Source organism: Leptonychotes weddellii, chromosome 8 (genome assembly GCF_054177405.1).
Source record: "Leptonychotes weddellii isolate Sample4059 chromosome 8, ASM5417740v2, whole genome shotgun sequence".
NCBI classification, from domain to species: domain Eukaryota; kingdom Metazoa; phylum Chordata; class Mammalia; order Carnivora; family Phocidae; genus Leptonychotes; species Leptonychotes weddellii.
Window position 1 is genome coordinate 88,634,062 of NC_138376.1, and position 20,894 is coordinate 88,654,955.

At 39.1% G+C, this 20,894-nt stretch overlaps 1 protein-coding gene across 7 annotated transcripts in view; it reads left to right on the plus strand.

Moving 5' to 3' along the window:
* Window positions 1–20,894, plus strand: part of NT5DC1 (5'-nucleotidase domain containing 1) — a 137,709-nt gene that overhangs the window by 109,263 nt on the left and 7,552 nt on the right. For 6 of the 7 annotated variants that reach the window (XM_031029139.2, XM_006734231.3, XM_031029140.2 and 3 more), the window contains 5 exons: window positions 554–728; window positions 2,454–2,551; window positions 11,229–11,347; window positions 12,467–12,619; window positions 19,831–19,999. In XM_031029139.2, coding sequence (XP_030884999.1) covers window positions 554–728; window positions 2,454–2,551; window positions 11,229–11,347; window positions 12,467–12,619; window positions 19,831–19,999 — 714 coding nt within the window. The remainder of the gene's footprint in view (window positions 1–553; window positions 729–2,453; window positions 2,552–11,228; window positions 11,348–12,466; window positions 12,620–19,830; window positions 20,000–20,894) is intronic. The other variant, XM_031029141.2, reaches the window with a different exon arrangement.

Genomic DNA, 20,894 nt, shown 5'->3' on the forward strand with positions numbered 1-20,894 from the left:
TGATGGACATCTAGGCTCTTTCCATAGTTTGGCTATTGTGGACATTGCTGCTATAAACATCGGGGTGCATGTACCCCTTCGGATCACTACATTTGTATCTTTGGGGTAAATACCCAGTAGTGCAATTGCTGGGTCATACGGTAGCTCTATTTTCAACTTTTTGAGGAACCTCCGTACTGTTTTCCAGAGTGGCTGCACCAGCTTGCGTTCCCACCAACAGTGTAGGAGGGTTCCCTTTTCTCCGCATCCCCGCCAACATCTGTCGTTTCCTGACTTGTTAATTTTAGCCATTCTGACTGGTGTGAGGTGTTATCTCATTGAGGTTTTGATTTGGATTTCCCTGATGCCGAGCGATGTTGAGCACTTCTTCATGTGTTGAACAGGAAGTGTTCTTAAGAAGCAGTTAATAACGGCATCATTGCTATGTCTGAACCAAGTTTTTCTCCTTTTAATTTTATCTATAGCTTTGAGAGGAATGAACTGATTTGAGACTACACTGAGTCAAAAAAAAATTTTTTTGAAGAAAAATCTCCTTGACATTTTTCTTTTTCAGAAAACTGTGGAATATATTTTCCAGAAATAAAAAGAGATCCGGGCAGATATTTACACACTTGTCCTGACTCTGTAAAAAAGTGGCTCCAACAGCTCAAGAATGCTGGGAAAATTCTCTTGTTAATTACGAGTTCTCACAGTGATTACTGTCGACTTCTCTGTGAATACATTCTTGGGTAAGTGATGAGTCTTTCCACTTTCGTGGTCTTAGAAAATACTGATGACAAATGAGGCCGGTGCTGCCTTACAAGTGCTCGCCCGTGACCATAGCCTCATATTAGACAATGCTGAGTGACCAGTGGCTGTTTCTCACCATCTGCCGACGGCAACGCCCCCCCGAGTACAGTTTAGCAAAGCACTGTCACTAGGGCCAGTATGCCCATAGCCCGCCAATGGTCTGGACTTTAGAGGTTCTGCAAGGTTGATGGACAACATGTCCTGCAGTCAGCGCTCCATGAATTCGGCTTCTCGGCTTCGGATGATCACTGAGGGCCACTGAGTTGTGGATTACGCTCCCTGACACCTGCCTGGAGTACCACCCCTCTGGTCCTTTTGGTGTGGAGCCGTTACTCCGCCATTCAGCCCAGCCAGGGATGAGACTGACATCCACGAAAGTCAAGGCAGCATAAATGCAGACACTTCAGACAGACATGGGTTCAAGCCCGACCTTGCAACCTGCTCTGAGACCTCAGGTATGTTCTGGAACCGCTCTCGTCCTCGATCTCGTCATCTTAAAAATGGGACAGTCATACCAAATAGGTGTGAGTGGGGAGTTTAAATAGGGTAGCACAGGTAAAGTATTCGAGTAGTTGGTAAGCTTCAGTAAGTATCATTTATTTATGTCATTCTTGTGAGCAATACCAGGGAATATCCATGGTCACAGCCAGATTGTAAAATGGGCTGTTAGATCCCCCGCAACGTTTCCTCAGACTTCAGCAAATACCAAATTGCCGAGTATGAAGCAAATTTCACCGTCAACACTGATCTCTCGCTGACTTCTTTAGCCTCCTGATGTCCATGTTCCTCAGCACATGTGGGTTTAGATTGGTCTGTAGTATGTTTACGACCTACCGGTGGATTTTCTGCTTTCTGAATAATACGTAGGCCTGGGATCCTTGAGTGAATTAAGGCAGGAGTCCTGGATGCCCTGCACGGTGCCTCTTTGACCGTGAGACTCTGCTGTCCTGATAGTGGAACCATGCTTCAGAATAAGCACTCTTACTTTCTTTTTCATTTGCATAGATAACCCAAGTTTTTCTTCCTATCTTAATTTTCTCTTCAGTGTAGTTTAGATTTGCAGATATTATCTCCCCCAATGCTGTGGTGAGTCCCATCTTTCCTTTGCCATCCCAAATGATCCCTAATATAGTATCAAATACAGACTAAAAAACTATTATTGTTATCTAAAATTACCTCATTGTAAGATTACACTGATTTTCAAAATAATGTATCTTCTTCATATTTGAACACTCTAAAAGATGTCCCCTGACTTGATATGATGGTAGCTTTCTGTAGGATCCATGTAACATACAAAATTATTAATAGCTTCATGCTAATAAACCCAGAGTTCAGGCCCCACATTTGAAGACCTAGTTCGTGAATATTTTTGTTGTTAGAAGCTATTGAATTCATTCACTGTAACTATTACCATCATGAGAAGGCCAGCTTAGACCCAGTTAATGAGTTAATGTGCATTTTTCCCCCTTATGTGTATACTTCAAGATGTTGTCAGAAGAGTAGTACTCAACCACCTTCTATTTCTACATATAAAATATAGAGAAAGCATATAAAAGTTAATCAAAAAATAAGAAATGATTCTGTGGTCAGATAAAGATTAAGTTCTATTTTATATGGATTTTTTCTAATTCCTTAAAATTATGACAAATACTGTTGCTTTTTAGGAATGATTTTACAGATCTTTTTGACATTGTGATTACAAATGCGTTGAAGCCTGGTTTCTTCTCCCATTTACCAAGTCAGAGACCTTTCTGGACACTTGGTAAGTTAACATTTGTTTCTTCCTTCACTTATTTAAGATTTGTTCATTCAGGTACTTAATAAATACCTGTTGGCTGACAACCATGTGCAAAGTACTATGTTAAATACAACAAGGGGTATAAAAGTGATACCAGGTCTTCTTTCCCCTCACAGGAATACATAAACACATTGAGCAAGTCAGTAAATGCGTGGGGATGATTATAGGCCTCAGGCCGTGTTGAAAAGAAATGACTTCCTGATGAGGTAAACCAGGAGGACACCTTAGATCTATTGACCAGGGAAGGCCTGTCCAGAAAGATCTGGCAAGACGACTTACCAGGCAGGATGTGAGGGACTAGTAATGAGAAGAGCAGAGGAAAAGTGGCAGCAGGACAAACAAATGCACAGGCCCAGTGTGGGAGTACTTTCGGCGAGTTCCAATGACAGAGAAGAGGCCAGTGATTCAGGGGGAGAGAGGAGAGGAAGTTGGGGAGGCAGGAAGCCTCATACACTGTGGAAACGGGTTTGAATTTTATTCCACAAGCTCTGAGAAGCTATTCAATTGAAGTATAAGAGTAACACGGAGAGCTCTTTGGCTGCGAGGTGGGGAATGGATCGAATGTGGGAAAGATAGGCACTGAGTGTCCCAAATGAGAGAGTGTGGTTTGGTCTGAGGAGGTAGTACTAGAGATGGAGAGAAGTAGACATGTTTAAGATGCATTGTGGAGATGGAAAACAGGACTTGGTGATGCTTTCAGAAGCCGAGGATGAAAAGAGTAATCAAAAATGACTTGTTGGTTTTTCTTTTTTCTGAATTGTGCAGATGGGTGAATCCTCATCTGCAGCCATGAGGAAAAACACAGAGGAAAAGTTTTTATGGGGTGGGGGTTATAGCTATTAGGAAATCATTTTTTAACATGTTAATCTTGAAATGCCTATAAGTTATTCAACTGGGACTAACAATTAGGAAATTGTATAAATGAGCATGGAATCCAGGGGAACAGCTTTAGGCTCAGGATATAAATTTGGGAGAGTGATCAGCTCATGGGATATTTTCAAGCCATGGGCTTATATGAGATCAAATGCAGAGAGAATGATGGAGATAGAAACCAGATTGTAGATAGGTACCTCCACATAGTAGTTTTTAAACAGTTCATCCTTCTATCTCTTGATACTTTTCAATTAAACAAATACAGTGCAAAAAATGCAGTAACTTGTTAGCATAAGTTCATGCATTTGTGGTCTCCAGTATGTTAAAGAAAATTTGGCGTATTTTTAATGTGCGTTGTTTTCCATTACTGGTGTATGTGTGAAATTTTACTAAAAATCTCTGTGGACCATGGGGCACCTGGCTGGCTCAGTCCATAAAGCGTGCAACTCTCAATCTCGAGGTTGTGAGTTCAACCCACATTGGGTGTAGAGATTACTTGAAAATAAAATCTTAAAAAAAACAATCTCTGTGGAACAATATAAGGACTACTATAGGTACAGAACAGGTATAGATTTTCTTGGAATATGAAAATCCTGCAGATAAAATAAAAAAAAATTTGTTAAGTAGTTATGTATTTAAATATAAATTTGTGAAGGGGAAATACTTAGTTTTTTTTTGTTTGTTTAACACAAAGAGTATTATTTGAATCCCCAGTAACAGGTTATTTCTTAACATCAGGGATTTATAGGAGACATTAAACCAACATATAAAAAATACCATCACTCTCTCCCTTTCTCCCAGACCAGGGTTTCTTAACTTTAGCACTTCTGAGATTTGGGGTCAGGTCCTTCTTGGTTAGTGGTAGTAGGGGTGCCGTTCTGTGTGTGGTAGGCTGCTTAGCAGCATCACTAGCCTCTAATCACTGGATGCCGGTAGCATCCCACATCCCAAGTTGTGACATCCAAATATGTCTCCAGATGTTGCCAAATTTGCCCTGAGCAGCAAAACTGCCACAGTCGAAAACAACTGTCTAGACCATTCTCATTGATATATATGCATATTCTTCTATCTTCAGTTTAAAAAAACATAAAATATGCCCTGATTCTACATTGTCTTCCAGCTAAAACCTCAATTCTCTGAGTACCTCCACAGCTAAAATTCTAGAAAGAGTTGTCTACACTCAATGATTCCACTACCTCCAGTGAACTCTTCAAAACACTGCAGACAGGCTGGCCACCTTATATTCTTTATCGTCATTACTTGACTATCCACGGAATTGCCCCCCCCAGCGACAAACCTCCAGTCTCTTCCCCCTTTCACATCCGCTATGCTGTGCATCACGTCCTGTTTAAACCGCCTCATTCCTGCTCTCTGCTCAGAATATATGGGATTTCATGCTTTTCCTGTAGATACATCGAAAAGCTTGCCTCTGTTTTTTTCACATCCAGAAGTGATTAGACTAGAAGATCTCTAAAGTTCTTTCTAGCTCTAATTTTCAGGGCCTCCAATTTAAAATATTTCAGTGGAAGATGCAATGAATCCTGCAGTTTTTAGAGTTAACACAAAATACTTTATTCCCATTTTGAGAGCAATAAGATTGCCAGAACTGTTATTAAAAAGAGGATCATACTAATATTAAAGAACCTCTCATTCATGATGTTCTGTTGTAGTGTTCATTTTGGTGCTGATTCTGATTCTTTGCCTACCTCTAATTGTTGTTTCCACTGCTGGTTTCCCTTCACCTTTCTCTCACTCTACTAAAATATTTTATTGCAGTAAAATATTCAGTGTGCTCAAAACCAATACAAAGTAGGTTATCAAAGTATTTTCACACAAATGAAATTGTGTAGTTAAATAATAGCTGTGAATAAACAGCATTAACACAAATTTAGCTTCTAAATCAATATGTAATTTTCTAAGAATTGTTAACAATAGTAAAGGAAAAAATTGTTGATCATCATTGTTGAATTCACTGATTTCCAAAAAAAGAAGAGTCTTTCATTATGTTTAAGACAATTTATTCCAGGGGCGCCTGGGTGGCTCAGTCGTTAAGCGTCTGCCTTCGGCTCAGGTCATGATCCCAGAGTCCTGGGATCGAGCCCCGCATAGGGCTCCCTGCTCCGCGGGAAGCCTGCTTCTCCCTCTCCCGCTCCCCCTGATTGTGTTCCCTCTCTCGCTGTGTCTCTCTCTGTCAAATAAATAAATAAAATCTTTAAAAAAAAAAAAAGACAATTTATTCCTTTGAAGAGTAACCAGAGAAAAGCCTGATCCCAGTCCTGTATACTGTAGTCCCATGAACTTTATGATTAAACAGCATATTTTCCAAGCTTCACACCTGTTTCTCTAACGGATTTTTCCTCAATATTAGTGTCAAAGTATACTACATTTCATATTTTTAAAAGTATCTCCATTAGTTTTTAGTCAGTTTGGAACTAATATCCATTGTCTCACGTTTCTTATTAAAGGTTATTGTTTTCCAGCATTTCGTATTAACCCTCCTTTCTTCAGCTATCACTCTGATGGTTTCAACTATCACCTGTATACTAATGACTCCCAATTCCTTATCTCTGGGCGTCACTTTTCCCTGACTTACAGAGGCGTATTTCTAAATTCTCCACACCCTGCAGCCCTGGCGTTGCAGGAAACCTGATGTGCTTTTAACAACTCATTAATTGCCCCTCCCATCTTGGTATGCTCCTCTTTCCGTACTCCATAATTCCATTATAACTTTTCCAACGGATCTTGCCCAAGCTAGGAAAATCCATCATCTTCTCTTCCTCTCTCCCCTTCACATCCTAACCTGTCCTTCAGTTTTCTCAGGCTGGTCACCTACCACATTCCTGCCACCGCCCTTCTCATCCCTTGTGTGTACTGCTACGCTCCCATCGCTGCTGGGTATGACAGTACTTAATGACTGATGCCCCAGCTTCCATCAGCCTTGTAACCCTCAAACCATCCTCCATCTGGCAGTTAATGTTACTGTACCATGCAAGTCATGTCAGTCGGCTCTTGCAGCCTCCAGTGTCATGTAAATCAAATCACTGCTCCAAATGGATTAAAGGCAGAAGTAAAAGTAAGGCAAAGGAGCTTCTGGGATGGAAGGCGCCCGGTGAGCCAGTCCTCAAGGGCAGGGTGTCCTTGCGACTGTCGCACAGGCCTGACGTCAGCCGTTGTCATAGAGACAAGAAGGGGCGAGTTGCACCCGAGTTGGCGGGAGCCGAGTGCCTCCCGCCAGGCTGACCTTTACCAACCCTGCTTAAGGATTGTTTGGGGGGCGAGGAGCCTCTTCCAGGCAAAATGTGCAGCATCCCTCCCCATCACTGGGTGATTCAGCTCCTCGCCAGTGCTAAGGCCTTGTTGGGGTCGGGGGAGAGGAGTCCATCTTGCAAGATGGTAAATTCGTTGAGGAGAGCAACCGTATCTTTTTCACTGCTGTGTCCCCCGTGCTGCCAGGTACCCCTACCCCCGCCCCCAATTTGGGAATCACGACCCAACTTTCTGTCATTGGTTTCTTGACCTGAACTGTCACCAACACACCGACTCCCAAATCTTTCCCTGAGACCTCTTTTCTAGAGCCTCATACGGTATTTCCTCCTGCACACAGCTAGCTCTACTCAGTATTCTGAAATCAAACTTGATATTCTCCTTCCACCTAGAAACAATACAACCTAACATGCTGGCCGCTTTATATTCTTTATCTTCAGTACTTGACTATCCACTGAATTGCCCCCAGCGACAAACCTCCAGTCTCTTTCCCCTTTCACATCCAGTATGCTGTGCATCACCTCCTGTTTAAACCGCCTCGTTTGTGCTCTCTCCTCCCTTCCCATTAGGCCGGCATCACTCTTTTCCCTAGGAGTCTCTTAACTCCTCCCCCTGCCCTCACTTTGTACCTCTCCTTCCCTACATGTCTTGCCCACTGCCCTCAGATACTTAGCACAGATTTCCATTTGTCACTTCCTTTAAATATATTTTATGTAATTCACTTATTACTCTTAGGCATACTGTACATACTGTATAGTTAATCACATGCACACAGAATCTCCTTGGCTCCCCACTCCATGTAGCATCCTAAGGCAAATTCCAAAATCTGGTTGCTAAGTTACCTTTTCATCTTCACTCTGCTCCCTACAGAGATGCCCATTAGTCTATTCTTGCCAGAATGAACACCTTCTATTCCTCTATCAGGTTTTTGTTCCTGCTGTTCTCTCAGGAAATAGATCAGTATTTCGCAGACTATAATGTACACTCACACCACCTAGGGATCCTGTTAGAATGGAGATTCTGATTCAGTAGGTCTGGGTATAACCTTAGATTCTGCATTCTAAACAAATTTTCTGCTGAGGCACATGCTACTGGTCAGATCACCAATGACAGATTTTAGTAACCCCAAGAGAGAATGTCTTAGTGCAGTTAACTGAAGATTGTTATTCTGAAAAGAAATAAACGTCCCAGCATATTAGGTATGGAAATGAGCTAGGTAGTTAAGAATGTTGCTCACTGGGGAGCCTGCTTCTCCCTCTGCCTGCTACTCCCCCTGCTTGTGCTTTCTCACTCACTCTCTGACAAATAATTAATAAAATCTTAAAAAAAAAAAAAGAATATTTAAACTAAAGGAAAAGACTTTGAATTAACTGCTATTAGTTATTAAAGAATTAGGAATATCAAATGAATAGTAAACCCTCAAAACCAGAGTAGATAAGTAGATATGCTATTAAATTTGCTCCAACTTACTGGTGAAGTATTTATTTCTCTTAATATGTAATTTCCTTTTTATGGCTCCCAACACAGACAAGCATTTTAGCCGACATTTTACTTTAAAAATGTCTTATTGGGGACACCTGGCTGGCTCAGTGGGTAAAGCAGGTGACTCTTGATCTTGGGGCCATGAGTTCAAGCCCCACATTGGGCCTGGAGCTTACTTAAAAAGATAAATTTTAAAAAAAACATTTAAAAAATGTCTCATCGCCCATGCCAAGGGAAAAAAAAAAGGAGAAAGTGTGTATAAAAATGCACAATTGGAGGAAAAAATTCTAACTCAAAAATGAAGAGGGGATATATAAAAGTAAATATGCACTGTCCAGTCAGGTCCACATAATATAGGAAGGAGTTCAAGGATTCAAAAGAATTCTAAATATATTTTTAATTATAAGTCATTGTTTAGTAAACCTCTAGCAAGTCAGAGATTGCTACCAGAATATAAGCATCCTAAAGACAGGGGCTTGGGCCATCTAGTTCACTGCTATATACCTCATACCTAAAGTGTTCTGTAAAATATAGTTGAAATAAAGAGTTGAAAGAAAAAAAGAAAATAAGTTTTTTCCAGGTCAGTCTATTTGATCCCACCAGGCTGTGAGGATACTCTGTTTGTAACATTTTCCTTATAACAACAAAAGAATGGCAACATCTCATATCTACCAATAGATGACTATTAATTATTGAACATGCTCCTATTTTAAAAACTAAGCAGATTGCAATGTATTATCTAGAGAAGTTTTAAAAAATCACATTGCAGAAAAGTGTGCCAATATTTGCATTTAAATGAGAGGGTTCATGGGTATAATATTAATTGCCAAGACTGCTGTTGTAACAATAAACCACAGATGGAGGGCTTAAACACTATAAATATATTTTCTCTTACTTCTGGAGGCTAGAAGTCTGAGATCAAGGTGTCAGCAGGATTGGTTTCTTCTGAGGCCTCTCTTCTTCGCTTGTAGATATGCATCTTCTCCCTATTGTCATCACATGGTCTTCCTTCTGTGTCCTAATCACCTAATTATGTGTCGTAATCAGTTCTTATGTGGACACCAGTCGTATTGGATTAGGCCCACCCTAATGGCCGCATTTTAACTTGATCACCTCTTCAAAGGCCCTGTCTTCAAGTACAGCCACATTCTGAATTATTCTGAGATACCAGGGGTTAGGGCTTCCACGTATGAATTTGAGGGGAGCACGGTTCAGCTCCTAACAGGTATTACATATGCCAAAACTCATCACATTGTATGCTGGCAATATGTGCAGTTCACTGTATATCAGTTATACCTCAGTAAATGTGTTTTTTAAAAGGGAGAGGAAAGGAGTATATATTTGCTTTATCTGCATAAAAGAGTGGTTACCTTTCTGTAGAACAGGTAAGTGCATAGCAGAGAGAGTTCAAAAATGGGACTTTTGATATATGTAAGTATATTACCGATTCAAAAAAAATCACATAAATACATACTACTTAAACATTAAGATAGTAACACCAAGCACATTGGGAGTTGGGGGAACAGGTGTGAGCGGCCACGTGAGCCACATTCAGGCAGCTGTGGGCTGAGGTCAGTGGTCACGCACAGGCACACAAAACTCTTCTTAACAAAATTCTTGTTCTCTGTGGCAAGATTTTCTTATCTAAGGTAAGTTACAGAACTTACCTTTGTTTAAGATTGTTAGCCGTAGCCTTAACTGTGTCATTTCCCCATAGTTATTTTGGAACTCTTTTACTAAAATTTTACCATTTTGTGTTTTTACTTTTCTTGTCCATATGCTCTTACAATAAGAAAATAAAAAGTTTGATTTACTAATTGCTTTAATTGATTGCTCTTCCATCTCTCTGTCCAACCCTTATCTGTTTCCTAATTTTATTCAGTCAGTTTTGGGGGAATGTGTATGTTACAGGAACAAGTTTGAACTTTGGTGTATGAGTTTTTTTCTCCTTCATGGTTATAACCCAAACATCCATTAATCATTAAGTTAGAAGATTTGAGGAATAATTTGGACATCTTACAGAACTTAGGTACAAAAAATTTTTCTGAATATATATTTTCATAGGAAGAGTTCTTAAATTAATGCATTCTACCCAGTCCAAAAAAAAAAAAAGAATGTTTTAAATTAAAGCTGTAACATAATTGACTTGTATGAAAATAATACTGGTTTGCATTTTTCATAGTATAGCGCTGTTTTATCAATCTGAGGGAGATTGTAAAAACAATAAACTTTATAAAATGAAGTTCAAAATGCATTCTAAAGTCTACCTTTTTTTTTTTTTTTTTAATCCATTGCTGACCTATTCCTAATATAATGGAGGGGAGTAAACAGCACTGCATTTGAGCATTATAGGAGGATACCAGATAAAAATTTCTCTTTTGCTATAGTTGTATTTGTTTATAGTTGTATCCATGAGCCATATCCAGGTCCAGGAATCCAAATTTAGAGATGGTTTATGGTTCTGTCTTACCCTCTGGTCTTCTAGCCCCATTTTGAAGTCCTAAGGTAAACTGTGCAGTTTGGTTAATAATAAATTACTTGCCAGCTTTGAGATCTTGAGCAAAATAACTTCCCTGATCTTCCTTTTCCTCAAATAAGAGGCTTGCTGTGAGGATGAAATAATATATACCTCCCCCATTATTAACATCCTCCCCACAGAGTAGTACATTTGTTTCAGTGGATGAACCTACATTGACACATTATTATCACCAATAATGGGGGAGGCCATGCATGTGCAGAGCCAGGGGGTATAGTGGAAATCTCTGGACCTCTCAGTTTTGCTGCTGACCTAAAACTGCTCTAAAAAGATCATTTGAAAAATCCTACATATACGAAAAATGATAGATCTGTGGATCGAGATCTCCACGAAGGACCTGTAATGACATAGGTGCTCACTGAATGCTAGCGCCTGTCCCCACATGGTTCCATCTCGTACATACCCTGCAGCCGTGTGCGGTGCGGTCTGCCCAAATGGGTGCTCTCACTTGGTTAAAAGGTATATGATTGTCAACTCTATTTTCAGAAAATGATGAGGAGCAGGAAGCACTGCCATCTCTTGATAAACCTGGCTGGTACTCTCAAGGGAACGCTGTCCACCTTTATGAACTTCTGAAGAAAATGACTGGCAAAAATGAACCCAAGGTATTTTCTGATTGAGGTGGGGTTCTTGATGCCCACTTGCAGACATCAACCATTATAAATTAAAACCATAATTCTAAATGCATTCAGCTTAGTTATCTATGGGGAAATCATCTACCTCTGCCTATCTGCCAATCTTTTACCTCTTCTGCTTAAATAAGCCTTCTCTCTGTGATCTAGGCTGGACCTTTATCTGTAACAGAGAAGAGCAAAGATTCCAAGCAGGGAGCCACAGTTCTAGGGGATACACTGGATTAGTGTGTGGGATACCTGAGGAATAATATCGTGATAACAGTCCATCAAACGAATTTTATATGTAAAACAAACATTAATTGAAATTACACCACACACTAGCCTAAAGACATGCTTGCTTTTGATATCCTGGTCACATTGTTGATGTTGGACATTGGTGCATTTTTTATAGCAGGACACTTTCTTCTAAACAATGTTTACCAGAGAGATCGTGGGTAACTGACGCCTGCTCCATCGGCTCCCACATTGCCATAGCCCCCTGGGAACTCTTGAGGGATTTAATAGAGCATCCTGACTTGGAGGTTCTAGTTCATATTCCCTTATCGTTTTCTCAGGTAAATGTAAATTGAGGGGTATGGATTAGATCTATGGGGCTTTGCCTCAGAATACCTGGGGAGCCTCCCAGAGTCCACTTGCCCAGCCTCACCCCCCCACCCCCGTCAGATTGTTTCAGCCAGTCTGGGTAGGTCCCAGAAACTCTTGGAAAAGCAGTTGTGATGTGTACTCCTGCGAATATAACCCATTGTAACAAGTCATCTCTACTTCTCCACCAGTTCTTCAATTCTAAAGGCAGCTTTAACTGTAAACATATAGACTCTGGCTTCTTCAGGAAACTGAATAAAATCAGCCTCTGCCTTTCTTCGGCCTGCAAATGCACTGTGTCAATTCTTACAGCAAACCTGGTGCCCCACAAACCAAAGGGGGCAAGTTGACAGTCACCTGTGAGGTAGTCAAGAAGTTTAAGATGTTTATGTAACTTTCGTCCTATTCTAATAGGTATTGAGGAATTTTTTTTCTGCTTCATGAAGTGAACACCACTTTCTTTCACAGTTCTCATGCCTCAAATAGAATTTGCTATCTGACTTACAGGTCGTTTACTTTGGTGACAGCATGCATTCAGACATTTTCCCAGCCCGTCATTATAGTAATTGGGAGACAGTTCTCATCCTGGAAGAGCTCAGAGGGGACAGAGACAGGAAGCCTGAAGAATCAGAGCCTCTAGAGAAGAAAGGAAAATATGAGGTAAGGGTTTCCTTCAGCTCTTCCCTGGAAGGAACAACCTTTATGTTTGACATATCTTAAAAAGTGCTTGTGCCAAGAACGACGAAATCTGTTGGCACTTATGGTGATCTTCTTGCTATCTCAGCTCTGTTTTTAATCTTGTTGATAATTTTTAAATAATGCCAAGATGACACTGACCATCTGTCTTCCCAGCTCTCTTGCTTTCATCAAGTGCTATGACACCATGGGTGTTTTTTGGCTAATGCTGAGGCAACCAGATCCTGACTCACTATAGTCATACCCTATGTTTCTTTTGCTTGGCCATGAAAGCTCTTCTGCTCTTTCTTCATGAGTATAAGTTAATAAATTGGTAGCTCCTTTAGACTTGCTCCTGAGCTGCCAAGAATAAAACTTAGGTGAAAACTTGAGGTAAAATATGTCATAAATCTGAAAAGGGTAAATAGTATATAAAAGCAAAAAAGAAGAAAGATCAGCAAATAATATGCATTTCTGAATTCATTCCAGTGGAACAGATAAAGAAGGAAAAATTCAAGTCAAGAAACAAAAAATAACAATAAAAAGAAATGAGCTATTAAGCCACACAGAGACATGGAGGAACCTAAAGGGCATACTACTAAGTGAAAGAAACCAATCTAAAAAGACTATATATTGTATGATTTCAGCTATAGGACATTCTAGAAAAGGCAAAATTACAGAAAATAAAAAGACCAGTGGTGCCAGCGGTTCAGGAGGGAGGAAGGTGAATAAATGGAGCACAAGGGATTTTTATGGTCGTAAAACTCTTCTGCACAATACTGTAATGGTGGAAACATGACATTATGCATTTGTCAGAACCCAAAGAACTATCCAACATAAAATGTTAACCCTAATGTAAACTACAGACTTTCATTAGTACTGGTTAATTCGTGATAACAAATGTTAATAATAGGAGAGACAGTGGGGGGAAGGGGAGGCAGGAGGGGGACAGACGTATGAGGACTTTCTGTACTATCTGCTCTGTTTATCTGTAAACCTAAAGTCTATTTATTTAAAAAGTAATAATAACTATAAGTAGACCCAACAAAATGTTAGATGTTAGATGTTTCCATTGAGTAGCATTTAGTCTTCAGCATGACATTGGAAGTTCTTTGGACTATTTGAGTTAGGAAGAGCTTTAAAGCAGTCTTATAAGAGGTAGGCCTTCTATCCTGAGTGACTTTGGAGAAGGTTTTCACTGAAGAGAAATTAGGAGATTTGGTTTCTTCAGAATGATTTGAGAATTACAGTTACTGTATTAAGAAAATGAAGAATCCATGGGAAAGTTTCCTCCAACATTTATAATAAACAGTAGCCCCATCCTTTTCCCATGACCCCTTTCTCTTGTTAATTAGTTATAAACACATGAACAGAGTTCATAATTGACTTTTAGACAGGAAATGATGCGTCAACAGCTTGAAAATTTTATTTCCTAAGACAAAATTGGAATAATGTCCCTTTCCTATCAAACTCTACCTCCCCAACCCACCCTGCTCCACTGAACATGAACGAGGAAGCAAGGAACAGGATGGTTTGGCCGAGTGACAAGGTTAGAATAAAGCCCTCAGAAGGTTCCAATTTTAGCCCTGAACTGTCTTCCCATCTCATACTGTTTAGATTCCAGGAAAAGTGGAGTTGTGGCAGATGGATTCCCCTGTTCTGCTGGGGTCTGAGGCAGGTGTTTTGCTGCAGGATTCCCAGCTGTGGCCTAAAGCATTATGTTGAAAAAGCAAAGTATTCTTGTGCAACTTGACTCCAAAGTTATCCTGGTCAGACTGAATGCCACCATGTTTTTGTAGTTTGTTTTGAGGCAGTATTTGTATTGATGGGCACATCCTTAGCAAATGTTTCAGGACAACTTAGTTTTCTCTACTTTAAGGACAATCTTCTAATCATACATCTTTCTGCTCGTATTTAAAAGCAGATTTAAAATTTATTAAAAACAACTGTGGGTGGGGCACCTGGGTGGCTCAGTCGGTTAAACAGCTGCCTTCGGCCCAGGTCATGATTCCAGGATCCTGGGATCGAGCCCCACATCGGGCTCCCTGCTGAGCGGGGAGCCTGCTTCTCCTTCTCCCTCTACCTGCCGCTCCCCCTGCTTGTACTCTCTCTCTAATACAAAATAAAAAATCTTAAAAAAAAAAAATTGTGGGTTTTTTTTTTTTTTAATTATCTTCTAACACAACCTAGGACCACGACTTCTAAAAGCCAGACTGCTTTCATATTTAAGTTCCCCTGTATTCCTATACACAGAACACTTTTTCCATCAGCACATCAAAGCCTGGTATAAGTACAGCATGTCATGAGAATTCAGATTCTTTCCTGCTTCCCTGTGGAGGAGACAGGAATACAGACATCCTCAGTTGCTATAGGAGGAGGGAAACAGTCCATAAAGAGAGCTAAACAGAAAGCATCTTGTGAGGGTTCTTCTGTTGATTTTGTAATTATTAAGAAAAATGTCATTTCATTTTTCTAACCAAGTGTCATACACAGAATATATATCACATGCAGTGTTTTAGTGAGTACAAAACCTGAATGCAAAGGGATTTAATTCCTTGTTCTAGTGAATTTTATGCAGCTTAAGTGAACTTCTAACAGTATAATTTAAAAACAAATCAGATCATTTCAGGATTGATGCACTCACTGAACAAAAACATTTACTACATTCTGTAGAGATTAGCATTTTGTTTCACTTAGGCTTGAATTCAGTTTCTCGGATAGTTACAGTAATTTCATCCTCCATAAAACCATCTGGAATGTGAAGGTCACTTTTACTTCCCTTCATTTGTGACAGGAAACTCAAGATAAGGACGGAGAATATCTCAAATGGCCCTCTAAAGGCTTAAATAAGAAATTTTTTTCGAAAATCTTACTGCATCTGTTGATTATCCACTCTACTATATTGGAGCATAACAGATAAGCAAAAATGACCCATTTTAATAATTAAAGTAAACCTAGTTAAGGAGAGAGATTAAGGAAGAATAATTTGTTTCCATTTATCTTTGTTTTGGGAAATAAAAGTCACTTCATTAATCTTGTAATTACTTGGACAGTCTTAAATCTTGTAAGATTAGCCTCCAAAGGGAGCTCTCCTCTTTAGCTTCCTTCATTACTATTCTCATCTGTTTCTTCATTTTAACTCAAAACAAATAAAAATGTATTCTTCAGCTTTTTAGAGTAACATATTATGAAATTTAGGTGCCAAAATAATTCATTTTAATGATGGAAATTCTCAGCAAACCAGAAGGGGCCAGCCTTTTAACTAGAGAAACGCTATCCAGCAAAACCCAGTGAGAATATAATCTGTAATGGAAAAATTTAATGAGGAAAAAAAGCCATACTTAATGGAGACACATGCTCTTCAAGGTTCTGAGCTAGACAAAGGATATCTGTTATTAATTATATTGTGTAACAGAGCGGTGGCCAACACCACAAGAAAAAGAAATACGGAATTAGGGTTAGAAGATACAAAATTGTGATTATTTCAGAGTTGTATGGTCATTAGCATAGACCACCTTAGGAAATCAGCAAACTATTATAACTAAGAAGAGAGTTGTGAAAATGCTGGATCCAAATCAGTATTCAGAAATCAATAGCTTGGGCGCCTGGGTGGCTCAGATGGTTAAGCGTCTGCCTTCAGCTCAGGTCATGATCCCAGGGTGCTGGGATTGAGTCCTGCATCAGGCTCCCTGCTCAGCAGGGAGCTTGCTTCTCCCTCTTCCTCTTCCCCTGTTTATGCTCTCTCTCTCTGTCAAATAAATAAATAAATAAAATCTTAAAAAAAAAAATCAATAGCTTGGGGCACGTGGGTGGCTCAGTCAGTTAAGTGGCTGACTCTTGATTTCAGCTCAGGTCATGATCTCAGGGTCATGAGATCGAGCCCCGTGTCAGGCCCCGCACTGGGTGTAGAGATGCTTAACATTCTCTGTCTCCCTCTCCCTCTGCCCCTCCCCGCTTGCATTCTCTCTCTCTCTCTCTCTTAAAAGAATCAGAGGCGCCTGGGTGGCTCAGTCGTTAAGCGTCTGCCTTCGGCTCAGGTCATGATCCCGGGGTCCTGGGATCGTGTCCTGCATCGGGCTCCTTGCTACGCACGGAGCCTGCTTCTCCCTCTGCCTGCCGCTCCCCCTGCTTGTGCTTATTCTCTGTCTCTCTCTCCCTCTCTCTCTGACAAATAAATAAATAAAATCTTTTAAAAATAGAAAAAAAAATGACTTTGTATCATTATTAAATATTTTTGTTCAAGATACCTGGAATACTGTTAACCAGTGGGTAAAAGACAGGGAAAAGGGTCTTACAACATCCATCTAGATGGAACCTTATGAAATTGCCCTTTTTCGTATGTCTAAAATAGTTGAACATCAGGACTTTCTTATGGTTAAATCTAATAAAAACCAACAGTGAATTTATATCTGTTGAAGTAAGAAACTGGAAAAGGTATCCAGCAGTTGACTGACAGGGAAAGCTTACACAGGAGGAGATACCTATCCTCACTAGTAATCCATGAAGCACAAATTAAAACAATGGTGATATTGATACCACCTGCAAGCAATCAGATTGATAAAAGTCTGGATTTTTAAATTGATTTACTAATAAAATAGTCTGAGATACATTTCTATGAGTTAGATTAGAAAAACGTAAACTGGGATGAATATTGTTCACTAAAGCTTCACTCCATTAGACAACTCTGTACTATAATGAAATAAACTTTAATCTTTATTTTAGTAAACAGTTATTTGGCATTTCAGTCAGAAACAAACACTGTTTCGTTAAGAATTACGCCTCCGGTGCACCTGGCTGACTCACTCAGAAGAGCATGACACTCTGGTCTCGGGGTCGCGAGTTCGAGCCCCACATTGGGTGTAGAGATTACTTGAATAAATAAAACTTAAAAAAAAAAAAGAATTATGCCTGGAACATAACCACTACCCTTTAGAAATTCCCAGAATGAAGAGTATATCTGGGGCAGGGACTGTGGTTAGGCCTACTAGACATACTTCTCTCTCAGTACTCCAGTGGGTAGCTAAAAAATAAAGCATATTTTTTAAAAGAACCAGTAATTTGAATTTGTATCAGTTTGTTGGCTTTATGTTCCAGATACATTGAAAGCGATAAATAATAATTGTGTCCTCATTCCCTTCTAAAAAAATCTTCCAAAAAAAAAACAAATAAGAAAATTAGACCAAGTTGTTTTTTTACTATCCATTAGACAATAATAATAAATTAGGGAGTTAAGTGTGGGGGAAAAAATTTACCCTTCTAGATTGCTGTGTTTGGGGTAGTTTTTAGATTAAAACCAATTGACCATTTTTTTTAAAAAAGCCAGTTCCCACTTAAGATGAAGGATAGTTCATAAGGAAATATTATTCCTTTTCAAAAAATGTAGTCTACTCAAAGCCTGTTCACCGTGTAATGGAAATGTTACTTGACTTTGATGATTTGACTATTTTGGCGACTGCTGCAGCTATGTAATTTTTCAGTTTTATCTATAGTAATAGTAAATATTTGAATACCACTGCTTTGAAGACATTTTCTCTTTTATTCTCATAAAAGGTATAATGAGTTTGGAGTTAGATTCTTTCAAATTACTTTCTATGAGACATTTTTTTTGTTAGGTTTTTTTTCTCAGTGCTCTTTTGTAGTTAGTCTTGTCAATAAAAATAAGTTACAAGTTAGGTAGAGGAAACTGGTTATATTCAGGGCTTTTTGTCTTTCTTGAAAACGTCTTACTTTTCCATGGTGGTCAGTGACCCTAACATGATTATTCATACACGTACTTTTTTTTTTCCTTTTTCAAGACTGTAAATGGATCATTTCTAATTTATATAAGTATGGAGAGAAAGAGAGATCCAATATAACTTAGTTTCCATATGTATAATACTCTCTCTTATATAGATTCATCCTTAATTAAATCTACTTACACTGTAATTGAGAAATAAGATTTAGTAGCTCTGTGTATGTGTGTACATATACATACAAATTTTTCAGAGCAATACTCAAAATTTTTATCACAAGTGTCAAACATAAGAGCTTATTGGATTAGCAGAGATATCTTAATAAGACCATTCATTATTAAAAAGTCAGTCTAACACCATTCTCTTGTTCAGCATATACATATACTGTTTTTAATTTATGCAAGCCTCTTTGCTAAGAATATCAGAGATTTCTGCTTCAGTCACACACAGTTCCTTCTTTTTTTTTTTTTTTTTTTAGATTTTATTTATTTATTTGTCAGAGAGAGAGAGTACAAGCAGGGAGAGCGGCAGGCAGAGGGAGAAGCAGGCTCCCTGCTGAGCAAGGAGTCCGATGCGGGACTCGATCCCAGGACCCTCTGCCTGCAGCTCCCCCTGCTTGTGTTCTCTCTCTCTGACAAATAAATAAATAAAATCTTAAAAAAAAATTTAAAAGATGACAGATTTTATAACCCAGATTATATGGATATGATGGGAGTTTTTACAATTCTTACTTTTATTCCATATCCATAAAATACTGAGAAGTATTTTTTAATGAATCTTTTAGTCTACAATTTTTATATCCCTGCTCTGACTTAGACATTAAGTCTTGAAGTTACAATAATATATAAGAAAGTTCCTAATCTTCTATAGTTCATTGTCTGCCAGAAGTGAAAAGTAATTAAATAGTACGATAATTTAAAGTTAGCATGAGTAGTAGTATATTAGGAATAAACTCAGGGTGGGAAAATGGAGAAGACCTCATCGATTACCTGAGAGTGGGACAGTTAAGGAAAATGTCCTAGATGGCATCCAGGCCAGATCCCAAAGGATGAGAAAGGGTTCCCAAACAAAACCAGGGGAGGATACTCTTCTTCTTATTTTTTTTTTAGGGAGAGAGCATTGGGCAGGATGGGAGGGGGGTGGTTGGCAGAGGGAGAAGGAGAGAGAGAATCTTAAGCAGGCTCTATGCTCAGCACAGAGCCCAATGCAGAGCTCGATCTCACCACCCTGACTGACATCATGACCTGAGCAGAAATCAAGAGTCAGATGCTTAACCAGCTGAGCCACCTAGGTACTCCCAGAGGAGGAAAGAACTTCTAAGCTTTGTTTTCCTTTTTATAGTATCTGGTTTGGTTAAAGGTAAACTACTGAAATTCCTAGAGTTTTTCTATTTGATTTACTTAATGGGGGAAAAACTTACGACATTGAAAATTAATCATAGGTTTCATTGTTCTCTTGTTTCAGGGATCAAAGGCAAAGCCTCTAAATACATTATCTAAAAAGTGGGGCTCTTTTTTTATTGATTCAGTTTCGGGACTGGAAAATACAGAAGACTCATTGGTTTATACATGGTCTTGTAAGAGAATCAGTACTTACAGCACTATTGCAATTCCAAGTATTGAGGCAATAGCAGGTAAGCAGAAAAATACTTATAAAACTTTAGCTGTTACTAAACAGTAATGACTGTAAGTACTAGAATTCTTGCCTTTGAAAGAAGAAAATCTTCCCATGGCATTTATTTTTCTTGGGATACACCTAGGTTATGGCAACCTAGGTAATTAGGACCTGCCTGTCTCCTGGAGCCAACTACAAAAACTGGATTTTTTTTTTTTTAAGTCTGCTTGGAGTCATAGGATAAAAGGAAAAATTACCAGGACAGGGTCCTGAAGAAGCCACGTAAGGTGTACCTGACTTTTGGAGCTGCTTTTCCCCTAGTGTTTGGTGTTTGCTAATTCTAAAGAGGGCACCAGGGAAAGTAAATGGACCTTTCATTAGCTTCCTGAGCCTACAGGCATACGAAGTGGAAGGTAAGGTCTGCCAGAGGAGGGGTGGACCTGATGGACTCTCTTAATCTGTGTTGAGACCCTGAATTTACCTTAAAGATAACTAAAGCTCAGTGTTAGATCAGCTGAATCCCTAAAACTGGATTGAGAATATTCTCTAGAGGAAGGTAACATCAGTCTAGGACTCATATTATTTCTAAAAACAATATAAGGTTCAGCACATAATGAAAAATAGCTAGGCCCACACGGGTATGAGACTATACACTAACAGAAATAACAAAATTAAAAAAAAAAAAAAGAAAGAATGAAATTTACTATGGCCAAATACAGAAAAGAAAGGACTGAGAAATTTAGTAGAGACATAAAAACAATAAAGAGAATAGATGTTTGAAATATTAGAAAATCAAAATTAAAAACTAATGGATGTTTAAAGCAGATTAGACACAGTTAAAAAGTTAATTAGTGTTCATAGCAGCAATGTCCGCAATAGCCAAACTGTGGAAAGAGCCAAGATGCCCTTCAACA